Source organism: Amblyraja radiata, chromosome 9 (assembly GCF_010909765.2).
Source record: "Amblyraja radiata isolate CabotCenter1 chromosome 9, sAmbRad1.1.pri, whole genome shotgun sequence".
Classification (NCBI taxonomy): domain Eukaryota; kingdom Metazoa; phylum Chordata; class Chondrichthyes; order Rajiformes; family Rajidae; genus Amblyraja; species Amblyraja radiata.
The window spans coordinates 32,297,862-32,313,684 of record NC_045964.1 but is presented as its reverse complement, the minus strand read 5'-3'; the positions used below and the strand labels follow the sequence as shown (position 1 = coordinate 32,313,684).

At 41.0% G+C, this 15,823-nt stretch overlaps 1 protein-coding gene across 1 annotated transcript in view; it reads right to left on the bottom strand.

The window, feature by feature from the left end:
* The window catches only part of ahnak2 (AHNAK nucleoprotein 2), a 69,651-nt gene extending 68,366 nt beyond the window's left edge, over nucleotides 1–1,285 (bottom strand). Inside the window, exon 1 of the mRNA XM_033026441.1 lies at nucleotides 975–1,285. Within this exon, the coding sequence (XP_032882332.1) occupies nucleotides 975–1,029 (55 nt within the window). The 5' untranslated portion in view covers nucleotides 1,030–1,285. The remainder of the gene's footprint in view (nucleotides 1–974) is intronic.
* Between the last annotated feature and the right edge of the window lie 14,538 nt (nucleotides 1,286–15,823).

Sequence of the window (15,823 nt, the reverse complement as noted above, 5' to 3'; positions counted from 1 at the left end):
TGAACGGACTCTGGTCGGAACGAAGTATTCAGTTCGATATTTATTTTCTGGAATCAGTATTGGCCTCGAGTTATCTCCCTGCAGGCCTGGACAGGGACCTGCTGGAGCTGGGAGCTGAAATGACCTTGGGAGGGGGAGTGCACGACGTGGGCTGGTGGATGCTGAACCATTTCGATTCTATTCATTTTCGGGTGTGTGCGCGCTAACTTTGTACCAGGCTGCTCGCTGCATTCACTGTCATAGGGACCTTCGCTATGACAGTGACCCATGAAAAGTATTTCAATTACTCGTGGCAACGGCGTGCGCTGCACAATAGCTGCACACGCCCTGTGGTGAATTTCATTTTACTTCAAGCAAACACATAATACAGCTAAAGCATGTGTTTAAAGAGAAGGGCGATGTGGTACACCTCCACTCCTTACCGCGGGCGTTTACAGCAAATGTTTCCGCCCTGCCTGCTTTGTAGCCAGGACAATTAAACTCTAAGCAAATAAATATATTTCCCAGGGATTCGCCCATATTTGTTTCTCCAGCGCTACAGTTTCTTCAGTGCACCCAACAACAGCGCAAACCCGGCAAAAATATAGACGGTGGGACTAACTCCGCACAAAACAATTACATCCAATAAGTCGCAAAAAATGCCGTCCTGTCCCAAACTGCAAGTTGATATAACAATCCACGCATGCAAATATGGGCTTGAATTGTTAGTTCACCGCACGTTAAGAATATAGAAATATTAATTTGGTGTTATACAAAAGCATATAGCAATACAACAGCCATAACATAAGCAGCTAAATATTGCAGAAGCTGGTTTAATCCCTCATTCCTTTTTTTTCATCCTTAGATCTGTACTGTCTCGTTCATGCAAACATCGACCACGCCCTAAAGCTGCAGAAAAGCGACGACTGCGTATCCGGAGCAAAGCAAAGCAAAGCAGTATGAATAGGTTACAAAGCATAGAGTAAGAAGCCCACCACTGGCTGGATCTCCTCGCCAGTTTGCAAAGGGCAGGTGAAAACAGTCGCACATCTTGGAAATCTTGTAGGAGTCCCGATCTAAGTGTCCCCGGGTTGTCAGACGAGCCTGGTATTAGAGAAATAAGGGCGATATTCCACGGCGAGTGGTTAGCTAACAATGCCGAGGCACAACATCTTTTAACGGTCAGGATGAGAGATGCTGACACACTGCCCGGATTCCCTGCATCACTCAACACGGGTCCCTAGGCGGTAGCCAAAGTATCCAGGTCAGCTTTGAAATCCATTACGTCAATTTGATCAGATCTGCAGAGGACACTCAGGATATTGCGGAGAAACATGCCAAAATATCTATTAACTGATATACTGCATTAACCCTGCCCGAAACACAGTTTGAGAAGTAGGAGAAATTATAATGTATTTTCTAGTTGAGAGGAAGGTATTGATCGGGATAATGTATTCACTTCTACGCACAGCAAGTCGAATACATTGCGAAACGTTTCGTTTGATACATAACAAGTCGTGCACAGAATTATGTTTTCGTTCATTTCTCATTTAGAGATAAGGGTTCCGTTCATCTTAAATATCAGGTGAAGAGAGTTTAGACATCTACCAGAACTGATTATGCTATGATATCTTAACAAATCCGGTAGGTTTCATTAAACATACTTGAACATAATATGCAGACTATGCCTTTAAAATACCTTGTTTAAAAAAAAAATATTGTATCGATATATTTGAAAGAGAATGGGGTTGGTGACAAATGAGATATTGATGGAATAACCATCCTTTAGCTTATAAATATTAGCGTCAAAAAGTTTTTGGCAAATTGTGCTGTGAGAATTATTCGCGTTTGCGGAGAAGGCGAATCCTTCTCGGAAGCTACAGTAGAGAAATGCAATTGCACAAGTCAGTCTTCATTGATTTTATGCAGAATTTAAAAAGAAAACACATGGTTTACAAAAAATAGTGACAAAGTGCTGAGTTTTTTTTTAAACCATGCGTTTAAGCGGGACAGGCAGCATCTCTGGAGAACACGAATAGGTTATGTTTGGTGTCGGGATCCTTCTTCACACTTTCAATTTCTAGGGTTCTACTGCCTAATCGTTATGATTAGTTTGATTTGAAATGTGGAAGAACCCGGGACCTGGATGGGGTGGTATTACAAACTGTCTTGTTACTGTATCCTCGTGGACCTCTACGACCCCCATAGTTTTCTTCACCACTGCTGGTGAAGATCATGACACTCTACATTGGTGCCTGATTCTGGGTGTTAATGCTACTGCCAATTCTCCATGTTCACTCAATTTTGAAACTTTTAAGAGGATCCGCGTGACGGTTAGAAAGAGAGACAAGAGAGACATTTATTTGTCACATGTACCAATTGGTACAGTGAAATGTGTGGTCACCATACAGCCATACGAATAAGTAACGAAAGAGCAAGACGATAGCAATAAAGAAGCTATTTGAAAAATATTTGTAATTATATTGTAATAACCATTATACTGGAGTCTACTTGCAGTGTGTCTGCCTGGATACTCGTTATGAGCGCATTCAACGAATAGCCGTTCATTCCTTTCAGTTAACGCAGTTGCGAGTTTATTTGTGCCTGATAGGTAAATAGATACTGTTTCACAGTAATCTGATTATCATGCCCTTAAAATGTCATCTGATTATTATGCCCTTAAAATGCCATGTTAATAGAAACCGTCAAGGGATATTTATTAGAACTAATATATATATATATTGAGATTTGTGGAGACAATTTTCAGGGCTGCAATTTTACCTTTAAAAAAAGTAAAATGCCCCAGAGCTCAAACAGAACGAGATGCCATTTTCTCTATGTTCTTATTACGGCTCTATTTTTCGAATATTAATCACTGGAAAGCAAGTTAGGTGTTAAATATAATAGAAAAGACTCGTATGCTGCATTGAAAAAATAAACACATCGTTATTTAGCCAGACGGTGGGTGCTTGCATTAAAGTGGTAAAGTGTCTCTTAATTCTGCAGTGAAAATATGAACCAAATCTGATATGGTGGATAAAAGCAGCCCTCATTTTCTTCAAAAGCACCCAGTCTGAAGAAGGGCCTCGATCCGAAACGTCACATATTCCTTTTTCTCCAGAGATGCCGCTGCCTGACCCTGAGTTATTCCAGCATTTTGTGTCTATCTTCTCTTCAAATAGCACAGTGGTTTTGGTGGGTCTATAGTCCAGTGTTTTTTTTTTCAGTCCCAGCTCCTTTCATCGCAAACAGAGCCAGTGTTCAGAACTTAGATACCAGGCGGATTTTGATTTTTTCAGATAGTTTAAAGAAACGTGAAAGAAGCGTGGAAAGGGAAACACTTGCTCCTTCCTATTTGCATTTAAGTGCGTATAATGATATAATACACAAAATGCTGCAGTATCGCAGCGGGCCAGGCAGCATCTCAGGAGAAAAGGAATAGGTGACGTTTCGGGTCGAAACCCTTCTTCAGACTGGCTGACCCGCTGAGTTACTCCAGCATTTTGTGTTAATCATCAGTTAAACCAACATCTGCAGTTCCTTTCTATCCACAATTTGGATTGCGCGTGTCAGATAGAGACTAAATATTATGTCGAAATAGGAAAATCAAACTATAAAACTGGGGTTTGATAATTCTTTGCCCTTCTTTTTGCTATGAAAGTTCTGCTCATGTGAACTCCAATTACTTCACCCCGTCGTCAAATCGGGGTTAAATGGACAACTCCATTGGAGGCTCAAGGCATCTTGCTTTCTGAAAGAGTGGTCTTTAATAGCTTCCAAGCGAAAGGCGCTCAACTACGGGAAAACAGCGATCATCGTGACCAACCGTGTAACCACTAAAAGAGTTGGAGAAAATTGTGTTCAGAAGATAGACACAAAGGGCTAGAATAACTCAGCGGCTCAGGCAGCATCTCTGGAGAAAAGGAATAGGTGACGTTTCGGGTCGGGACCCTTCTTCAGATACAAAACTGTGTTCAGGGGGTTCTCCACCACAAACGATTGAAGATACCAATCCATGGTGTCGGTGGGCTGGAGTGGAATGATGGACGACTGCAGGGCGATTGACATAACCGAAAATACCAAGTGAAGATACAAAGTACTGGAGTAACTCAATGCGTCTGGAGAACACGGATAGCTGATGTTTCGGGTCGGGACCCTTCCCCCGACCCGAAACGGCACCTATCCATGTACTCCCCCCAGAGGTGCTGCCTGGCCCGCTGAGATAATCCAGCACTTTGTGTCCTTTTTTCTGTAACCAGTTTGTGCAATTCCTCGTTTCTCCAAGAATATTGAGAGAATGGGAAAGCTAAATAAGAATATTATTTTGAAGAAAAATACCATCAAACTAGTATTGTCGAGGATTGATTTATTGATTGAAGCAGCGTGGAAACAACCCCTTCGGCCGACCGAGTCCACGCCGACCATCCATCACCTGCTCACACAAGTATTATTTAATTAAGCAGCTATCTGGAATATTATTTACACCTGATCGTTCCCTAGGGAACAAACTTACAGAAAATATCGGAGATAGTGACCGACGCCCTAGGAATGACGTCATATGAAAGACTTACAAAGCTTTTAAACAAACGAAAACCAAAATACTGCTGCCATTAAAAATGTGGCTTTCCCCCACTTTATTTGAACACAAAATATGTTTATTCCGTTCACTGGGTATGCATTTGGGGAATTAAATTCAGGTTGCCTTCTTCAAAAATAAAATGTTGGCGCAGCGGTGGAGTTGCTGTTTTCTAGCTCTAGAGACCCGGGTTCGATCCTGACTACAGGTGCTGTCTGTACCGCGTTTGTCCATTCCCCCCGTGACCGCGTGGGGTTTCCCCGGGTGCTCCGGTTTCTCACCACACTCCAAAGACATAGGTTTGTTTCGGTAAAGATTGTAAATTGTCTCTAATGTGTAGTGTAAGGGTTTATCGCTGGTGGGCGCGGACTCGATAGGCCGAAGGGCCAGTTTCCGCACTGTATCTTTAAATTTTAAAAAGAAACGATGGGTAACATTAATTAGGGTCAAGGAATTAAGATCCGGATGATCAGAGAGGAGCCAAGTGAATAAAGGTAAGCACAATGTTCTGATTTCGGTTTGGGATGTCTTGAAGCATCCAGTGACTGTGTTGGATCAGGTTGGACTGATATACCATAATACCGAGCAGAAATACAATGTGCGGACGGTACTGGTTTGGTTTACATTTCTCAAAATAGAAATTTGAGCCTGTGTTAAACGTGCGCTATTTATCGGTCACGGGAGATGGGTCATTGCACCCACGTTGTCCTGAAGGTCGGAAGAACAGTTTTTCTCACAAGCAGTAGGTAATCTTTTACAAGTGACGGGCCCTTTTATTTTACAATGGGAGGTGATGTTGAGCAGGTGCTACTGTTGCTGCGGGCAATAGGCGAGGTTAGTAAAACCTTTGTGTTTGTGGGACCATAGGCGCGGCTTTACGATCTACGTGAGACCAGAGATATTCAGAGCACCTGGAGCTAATGCTTATGTTAGTAACTTTGTTTAACATACTTTTTGCCGAATGATCTCGTGTTTCTTTTTATTTGTTGGCGAGTATTACCTTGCCAATAATCCAGGATTGGTTTTTGTTAAAGTAATTACATTTCTAAACAAATTGTCGTCACCCCACAACGCTTAAGAAACATTTAGACACGTGTATGGATAGGATAGGTTTAGAGGGACATGGGCCAAAAGCAGGCAGGTGGCACAAGTGTAGACGGGGCATGTTGGGCGGAAGGGCTTGTTTCCATGCTGTATTTCTAACCTAAACAAAAGGTCCTTAAATCATGGTTCCACTTTGCAGTTTAATACCATTTTCATATCATAGTCATACCAACTGCTTCACAGGAAAAAAAAGGAACACTACCTTGAATGTCCATAAAATATATTAACTACAAAATTGGTGATATGTAACAAAAGAATGGGAACTCACAGGCAAGTACCATATGCAAGGACAAAAGACAGGATAATTTAAAAATAGACAAGAGAAATCAAAGTTAAACCACATCAAAAGGGAACAAGAAAAAAAAAGGTAGGAGGTGAAAACTAAATGTTTGTGATTTGGTTTTTGGTTGGGGTATTAGGAGGCAATTAAGAGGATTCATAGCAAATATTTCAGCCTTACTGTTTTATATTATGGTGCCATCGCAAATGAGTCCCATCGATCACCCATTCACACTAGTTCGATGTTATCTCACTTTCCCATCCTCTCCCTAAACATTAGTGACAATTTATAGGCTTGCTTAAACATGTTTATTTTTGGCAGTAGTAATCCTTAAACCAATTAAGGATTCTTTTCAAGACTCAAGTGTAATGCGATTTTCAGCTTTTCTTTTGAATGTGTAATTAACATGTAATGTTATTGTCTACTTGTACTCTCTGTTGGTAAGTTGTCAAATTGGGTTTATTGTCACCTGCACAAGTACAGTGAAAATCTTGCTTAGAGCAACATCACAGGCACATGGACTCAGATAATGCACATATAGATAATTTGCACATAAATCACACACAAATAAAAAGAATGTACAAAAAAGCATTCTTGCAAAAATAAGCAATTGGAAACCCAGTCCAGGATAGTGCGAGAGGTGGTCCCTCGTGTTTTGTTACCAAGATAGGATTAGGATTGTGTAGGTCAGTTCATGAATTTGATAGCTGTAGGAAAGTAGATGATCCTGAGTCTGGTGGTGTGGGACTTCAGGCTTCTGCCTGATGTTGGTGTTTCTATGCATTGGAATTGGCATGCCAGACCATGATGCAACCAGTCAGGATATTTTCTCTGGTACATCTGTAGAAATGTATTCGCATATATGCCAGTATGTTAAATCTTTTTAAACTTAAGAAAGTAGAGGTGCTCGCATACCTTCTATGTGATTATTTCAATGGGATTGGTCCCGCAGAGGTTAAAAACAAAATGTTAACGCCCAGTAATTTGAAGCAGATATCTCTCTACTCCTCCAATGAAAACTGGCACAATGTCTCCTGAGGTGTGAGAGGAAGTCTGAGTCTGAGGAAGGATCACGACCCGAAACGTCACCTGTTCCTTTTCTCCAGAGATGCTGTCTGACCTGCTGAGTTACTCCAGCTTTTTGTGTCTATCTACAATGTCTCATGACTTCCCTTTTCTAAAGTCATCAAGTAGTTCTTCGGTTTTGTTAATGTTGAGCAAGAGGTTGCAGTTGTAACACCACTCAACCAACACTTATTCTATCTCTCTCCTTTACACTAATCTACCTCCACCCATGATTTGGCCATTGACAGTCATGTTATCAATGACTCTATAGATGTCATTGGAGGTTTGCGTAGCCTTGCAGTTCATCAATGTAACGGGGTTGAAGCATGCAACCTCGAGCCGTGCAGGTTCAGCTGTACTCATGGTCAGAGAGAAGAAGATATTGTTACCGATGCACACTGATTGAGGTCTGCAAATGAAGAAATCATAGACTCAGTTGCAAAGGGAGGTTCAGTGACCCAGGTCTTGGAGCTTGGCAATGAGATTGGATATGACGATTGTGTTGAACACCAAGCTGCAGTCAATGAACTGCAGCCTGAGCAGAGTGGAGAGCCAATGAGTTGGCATCTGCTGTTGACCTGTTGTGTTGAAAGACATATTGAAATGGAGCCAGGATATCTGATATGTATATTGATTACTGTTACTTATTTTAAAGGTTATTTTACAAATTATTGCGCAGGTCTCAATGATTGTGAACCACAACCATTGTTTCCTATATCTGAGAAACCCAAAAATCTAGATGCTGAGATGGTTTCAATATTGATATGCTGGAGAGAATGGCTATCACTTGTTAATACTGGTGAATTACTTTAATGTTCAGTGAAGTTAATCGTTTGATTAAATCAAGTCATCGCTCCAAGCAAAATTAAAAAAATTACATTTAGTCATGCTTTTCAAAATTAATTTTTGGCACTTGCCATTCTTTAGAAGAAGGGTCACTAAAGTTTCTCTCAGGTTTCATCGTGCAGTTCTCTATCTGGCCGTTAATGCATCTCTGATGTGCTGATTTGCATTTTAGAATTTGAAAGATACAGACATATGGTTTTTTTAAATGCATACACATACAAATTTTAAGTTCAGGGGTAGGTCATAAAGTGACCAAATTTCATGATATCAACTGTGTGGCTCAACTGACAGACTGAAACTGACTAGTACGGCAATATAGACGGCAATTATAATACGGCAATTATCCATCGTTTTCTAAAGAGAAAAATACACAAAGTGCTGGAGTAACACAGCAGGTCAGGCAGCATGTCTGGACAACATGGATTGGTGATGTTCCTATAGACTTGGAAGGCTGAAGCCTAGGGCCTCAAAATCTAGGGGGCCTCGGGCCAAGGTGTATAATATTTTTGATACTGTCATAGGCCTTTCTTAAATATGCTGTCACAACACACTAGTCTCCAAACAACCCTTCAGTAATTTTCCTTGCACTCCATTTCAGAATAATACTGTTTTACGCCGATAACTCGACACTAGCACTGACAATAAATAAATAAATAAATAAATAGATGCCGCGGATTTCCAACCACTTATCTCATTGGCCACACTCGGCTGCACATCGGCGTCAATCTGGTGGCACCGGGGTCCGGCAAACTTTCATACGTGCTCCAGTAAGCCGCGATGGCAAGTGCAGGGAACATCTTTGGATACTTGCAGGCTTCAAAAGTCAAAACTCAGGGGTAAGTAGGTAAGTGCAAAGATATTTGAACTAGGAAGTTGGCAAGGAGCAATGCTAGGGGTAGAGCTGATAATCATTGCTAGATAATCATTGCTAGAAACCTACTGTGTAGTGCTGTGGCTGCTACTGTCAGCTTAGTAATAAAACTAAGTTAAATTTGTACCATCTTTGTTAACGATAGGAGAAAGCATACTCGTTTTATAAACGGTCTTTGGAAGCAGATTTGATTCAGATTTTGCAATATAATTGTCAACAAGGAACAATTCTTTAAGAAATATTTCCCAAATATTATACAGAGAAAAAAAAATTTCTTCACTCGTGGATCCCGAGTTGTGAGAAAGCCCCTTCATGTTTTTCTTTCTAATAACTGTTGAAGAGTAATTTTACTTTTTATTTTCAGATTCTAATCTGAGCATGAGTAAAAGCCAGCAAGCGCAAGAGAGAGACTTGAAAATGATACGGTGACGGTAACGTTTTGGTTTGAGACCTTTCTTCAGACTGAAGAAGGGACTCAACCCGATAAGTCACCTATACATGTTATCCAGAGATGTTACCTGTCCCACTGAGTTACTCCAGTACTTTGTGTCCTTTCGTGTAGTAACCAGTATATATGCACTTCTTTGTTTCTATATTTTTCAAAAGTGATTCTGCTATGAGTTAATAGCCAACTATGGGTCAACTTTGTTTTAAAAGTACTAAATCCAGTGGACTGTGAAAAATGGCTATGCACATTTTCTAGAATTTTTCAAGCTATGCTTTACAAGAATAAGAAATAATTGTTATTAGTGTCTGGAGAAAAATAAATGTACTAAATTCAAGGTAAAAAAAATAGTTGGAGTTCACCTGACTATATTGCACACAAGATTGTAGTGCAAGCACATTTAAGTGTGCATGGGTAAACTTTCGATCAAAACTATTAAACCTCCATTTTTGATGGAACAAATTGATTTGGAATTAATGGTTCAATGGTCCTTTATTATCACGTGTACCGAGGTACAGTGAAATTTTATTTACCATACAGTCATACCAAAAAAAGCAACAAGATACAAAACTACATAGAGATTAAACATAAACAGCCATCACAGCGGCATGTGAGAATCTCTGGGGCCACAGCATAAGCGGAGACCCACAGCCATCAGTTCAATGTCTGGGCCACACGCACGCTCCTTCACCGTGCCGCGACCAGAGTTGTACCGACTGCTGTCACTCTCTCTGCAGTCCCAGTCCACTCAAACAGTCAGAAAGCCATCCACACTCGCACCAGACTCCAGGATATTCTCATGATGCGATGTGCCCGCAAACACTGAGATCACTGCACTCACGGCAATCACTCCGAGAACCCCACCACCATCTTGTTTTTGCAGCATGTCCATCTTATTTTTCGGCGACCTCGCATTCCTCACTGTGATGGAAGGAAAATAACTTTTACCATCTTCCTCCTTTTCCCCGCGGTCGGGGCAATTGAAACATTCGCATTCGGGGCGATCGAAGCTCCCGCAGTCGGTGATCGAAGCCCCTCGCATCGGGGCGATCGAGGCTCACGCGGTCGAAGCTCCTGTGTTTGGAGCTCCCGAAGTCGATCCCTAACATAGGGACCGCCAGTTCCATGATATTAAAGCGACAGTGCAGACGGAGATACAATATACAAAAAATGTCTGAAAGAAATGTCTAAAAAACAACAAAAGAAGAAAGGGACGAGACGGGCTGTTGGCGAGGCTGCCACTTACGGCGCTGCCCAGTGGCGTATGAGTTGGTCTCTGATCTTATTGACCGATAATGCCAGTGTTGGAATTTATAGTTGAATCTAAAAATTGTGTTCTGGCTTGTCACAACCATCCTTTTAACCTGAGGGAAAATGTTAGATCATTTAAAAAAAAAAACACTCCCATTACCCTCCGCTCCAGCAGTTTCTCTCTATATAAACTCGTCTATTTTTCTTCTTTGTAATTTTACCACCTACAATGTGCATTTTATTTTTAGTGTTTTTTCTTGGTTCACTAATGTTTTAATATCTTGGTGCTTTTTATGTAGCTTAGGGACCTTTCCAATCTTTGAAATTTTAATTCACTAACCCACTCCCATCTGACGGCTTTGTCTACGGACTCCTGCGCAGTTGTAACTGTAGTAAATCACAGATTAAGCTCAAAGAATAACACTATTTATTTGTCCGGGCATGTTGCAGGCTGCAGGGCTTAGCAGTAATTTCATGAACTTTAGATAATTTGCTCTTTCGAACTAGTCTGCCATTTGTAGTCTTCTCCCCTTTTTTGCATTTGTATATTCTGGTGGTCTGCACCGGTTGTCCAAGAAGGTCGGGCAAATTGCCCAGACAACACAACATTCGTAACGCATTATGCAGGAAAAGGAACATAATTGTCCGATGGTGGGCCATTATTTCACTCTGTCACTGGCATTCCCTTTGTTTCACCCCTTGCCCTCTCCCACCTTATCCGTTACTCAGACCAACTTGCTTTCTCGCTTTCTCAGTTCTGCTGAGGAGACTTTGAACTGAAATGTTAGCTGGTTTCTTTTCCCACAGATGCTGCTTTACTGGCCAAGATCTTCCAGTATTTCGTTGCTTCAGGTGTGATAGAATTGGAGGGGCAAGAGGTGGAGGTGTTGCATTGCTTATCAGGAAAGATATTACAGCAGTGCTTTGGCAGGATAGATTAGAGGGCTCGTCTAGGGAGGCTATTTGGGTGGAACTGAGAAATGGGAAAGGGGTAGCAACACTTATAGGGGTGTATTATAGACCGCCAAATGGGGAGCGAGAATTGGAAGAGCAAATATGTAAGGAGATTGCAGATATTAGTAGTAAGCACAAGGTAGTGATTGTGGGAGATTTCAATTTTCCACACATAGACTGGGAAACACATTCTGTAAATGGGCTGGATGGGTTGGAGTTTGTAAAATGTGTGCAGGATAGTTTTTTGCAGCAATACATAGAAGTACCTACTAGAGAAGGGGCGGTGCTGGACCTCCTGTTAGGAAATGAGACGGGTCAGGTGGCAGAGGTATGCGTTGGGGAACAGTTCGGGACCAGTGATCACAATACCATTAGTTTCAATATAATTATGGAGAGGGTCAGAACTGGACCTAGGGTTGAGATTTTTGATTGGAGAAAGACTAACTTTGAGGAGATGCGAAAGGATTTAAAAGGAGTAAATTGGGACATTTTGTTTTATGGGAAAGATGTGGAAGAGAAATGGAGTACATTTAAAGGTGAAATTTTAATAGTACAGAATCTTTATGTCCCTGTTCGGTTGAAAGGAAATAGTAAAAATCGGAAAGAGCCATGGTTTTCAAGGGAAATTGGACACTTGGTTCGGAAAAAGAGGGAGATCTACAATAATTATAGTCAGCATGGAGTAAATGAGGTGCTTGAGGAGTATAAAGAATGTAAAAAGAATCTTAAGAAAGAAATTAGAAAAGCTAAAAGAAGATATGAGGTTGCTTTGGCAAGTAAGGTGAAAGTAAACCCAAAGGGTTTCTACAGCTATATTAATAGCAAAAGGATAACGAGGGATAAAATTGGTCCATTAGAGAGTCAGAGTGGACAGCTATCTGCAGAGCCAAAAGAGATGGGGGAGATATTGAACAATTTATTTTCTTCGGTATTCACCAAGGAGAAGGATATTGAATTATGTGAGGTAAGGGAAACAAGTAGAGTAGCTATGGAAACTATGAGATTCAAAGAAGAGGAAGTACTGACACTTTTGAGAAATATAAAAGTGGATAAGTCTCCAGGTCCGGACAGGATATTCCCTAGGACATTGAGGGAAGTTAGTGTAGAAATAGCAGGGGCTATGACAGAAATATTTCAAATGTCATTAGAAACGGGAATAGTGCCGGAGGATTGGCGTACTGCGCATGTTGTTCCATTGTTTAAAAAGGGGTCTAAGAGTAAACCTAGCAATTATAGACCTGTTAGTTTGATGTCAGTGGTGGGCAAATTAATGGAAAGGATACTTAGAGATAATATATATAAGCATCTGGATAAACAGGGTCTGATTAGGAACAGTCAACATGGATTTGTGCCTGGAAGGTCATGTTTGACTAATCTTCTTGAATTTTTTGAAGAGGTTACTAGGGAAATTGATGAGGGTAAAGCAGTGGATGTTGTATATATGGACTTCAGTAAGGCCTTTGACAAGGCTCCTCATGGAAGGTTGGTTAAGAAGGTTCAATGGTTGGGTATTAATGGTGGAGTAGCAAGATGAATTCAACAGTGGCTGAATGGGAGATGCCACAGAGTAATGGTGGATGGTTGTTTGTCAGGTTGGAGGCCAGTGACTAGTGGGGTGCCACAGGGATCTGTGTTGGGTCCACTGTTGTTTGTCATGTACATCAATGATCTGGATGATGGTGTGGTAAATTGGATTAGTAAGTATGCAGATGATACTAAGATAGGTGGGGTTGTGGATAATGAAGTAGATTTTCAAAGTCTACAGAGAGATTTATGCCAGTTGGAAGAGTGGACTGAAAGATGGTAGATGGAGTTTAATGCTGATAAGTGTGAGGTGCTACATCTTGGCAGGACAAATCAAAATAGGACGTACATGGTAAATGGTAGGGAATTGAAGAATGCAGGTGAACAGAGGGATCTGGGAATAACTGTGCACAGTTTCCTGAAAGTGGAATCTCATGTAGATAGGGTGGTAAAGAAAGCTTTTGGTGTGCTGGCCTTTATAAATCAGAGCATTGAGTATAGAAGTTGGGATGTAATGTTAAAATTGTACAAGGCATTGGTGAGGCCAATTCTGGAGTATGGGGTACAATTTTGGTCGCCTAATTATAGGAAGGATGTCAACAAAATAGAGAGAGTACAGAGGAGATTTACTAGAATGTTGCCTGGGTTTCAGCAACTACGTTACAGAGAAAGGTTGAACAAGTTAGGGCTTTATTCTTTGGAGCGCAGAAGGTTAAGGGGGGACGATAGAGGTCTTTAAAATGATGAGAGGGATAGACAGAGTTGACGTGGATAAGCTTTTCCCACTGAGAGTAGGGAAGATTCAAACAAGGGGACATGACTTGAGAATTAAGGGACAGAAGTTTAGGGGTAACATGAGGGGGAACTTCTTAACTCAGAGAGTGGTGGCTGTGTGGAATGAGCTTCCAGTGAAGGTGGTGGAGGCAGGTTCGTTTTTATCATTTAAAAATAAATTGGATAGTTATATGGACGGGAAAGGAATGGAGGGTTATGGTCTGAGCGCAGGTATATGGGACTAGGGGAGAATACGTGTTCGGCACGGACTAGAAGGGTCGAGATGGCCTGTTTCTGTGCTGTAATTGTTATATGGTTATTTCTGGCTTTGGTCAGTGCCCAGTATCTAGTTTCATTTGTTTTCTAATATAGACTGAAAATGTTTCCAATGCAGCATGCAAGAGGACGGTGTTCTTTGTTCTCTTTATATCATAGTTATGTACAGCTGCCTGCCAATAAGTCTACAGTTACATAAATGTTTTATTTGATGAATTAAGAAGTGGATAATCCAGGTGTTGATGGTATTTCAATGATTCCCCTCAACATGAAATCTGTTCTCATTTCAGATCAATGCATGGAAAGTTATCAGGCTAATTTTTGTTTGGAAGTAATTTATTCTTCATAACTATTTATCAGTGAATAGTTGATCCTAAAAGCTTTGCATTAAAGTTAAAAAGAAGACAAAGTCATATTCATCAACCTGATATCCACTGCAATTCTATTTCTTTTGGATCAGAAAGATTAAACGATTTTTGGATCAACCACCCACCTTTCATTGCCACAGATGGCGGTGGAGGCCGTCATTAGATATTTTTAATGCGGAGATTGATAGGTTCTTGATTAGTAAGGGTGTCAAAATTTATGGGGAGAAGGCAGGAGAATGGGGTTGAGAAGGAAAAGTAGATCAGCCAAGATCGAATGGTGGAGCACACTTGATGGGCCTCATTCTGCTCCCATGTCTTATGATCCAATGACCCTCAAGGGAAAGGTACACAAAAATGCTGGAGAAAAAAATCAGCGGGTGCAGCAGCATCTATGGAGCGAATGGGCAACGTTTCGGGCCGAAACGTTGCCTATTTCCTTCGCTCCATAGATGCTGCTGCACCTGCTGAGTTTCTCCAGCATTTTTGTGTATCTTCGATTTTCCAGCATCTGCAGTTCCTTCTTAAACCCTCAAGGGAAAGACTGAAGTGCATAGTAGTTGTATACTATACAATTCAATACATCCAGGTTTCAGGATTGTTCACAACACCTGTCCCTTCCTCTAAGTAGTTTCTCCTGTATTTGCACGTGTTCCTTCCCCCTTCACCTTTCCTCATACTCCCATGCAAAAATAACATCGCTCGTAACCATTTCTCATTTTGAGAAATCAGAAGATCAGTCCTTTAACCAAATGGATACCTCATTCACATAGCAAAATATTGCTTACCAAAAATATCCTAATTTGGTTTAGTTTATTATTGTCACATGTCCAGAGGGATGGTGGAAAGCTTTTTGGTGCATGCTATACAGTCAGTGAAAATACTATACATGATTACAATCAAGCCATCCACAGTGTACAGAGAGAGGATAAAGGGAATAATCTTTAGAGCAAGATAAAGACCAGTAACTTACAATTAAAGCTAGTTTGAAGGTTGACCCATTGTGGAAATATTTAACAATGACAGTTTTGTGAAACCAAAAACTACTGTATGATCGGTATTATTCTATTCCACCAGTTCTCTTGGACACATTTTTTTCAGCCTGATTTCTACAACTTAAGTGGACTCCAAATACCATGTGTTTGGGATGTGGGAGGAAACCCACGTGGTCACAGAGAGAATATGCAAACTCCACACAGATAGCACCCAAGATCGGGATTGAACCCGGCTCTTTGGCACAATGAGGCAGCATCTCTACCAGCCATGCCACCCCAAGTATTCCCCCAGCTCTGAATATTTTGCATATCTAAATGATTCTTCATGCCCTTTATGACCAGAGGAGCATTATTTGTCAAAGTATAGTGGTTTAGGCATGTATTTATTGAGAACATGATTAATTTTCTTCAAATTAAACTTTTAGTGTCATATGCTTACCATATACAGTAGGTAATGTTAGGAGTACATATTCAAAAGTAAGGTCTTGGATAAATCCTTGGCTTCACTACCGTCTGAT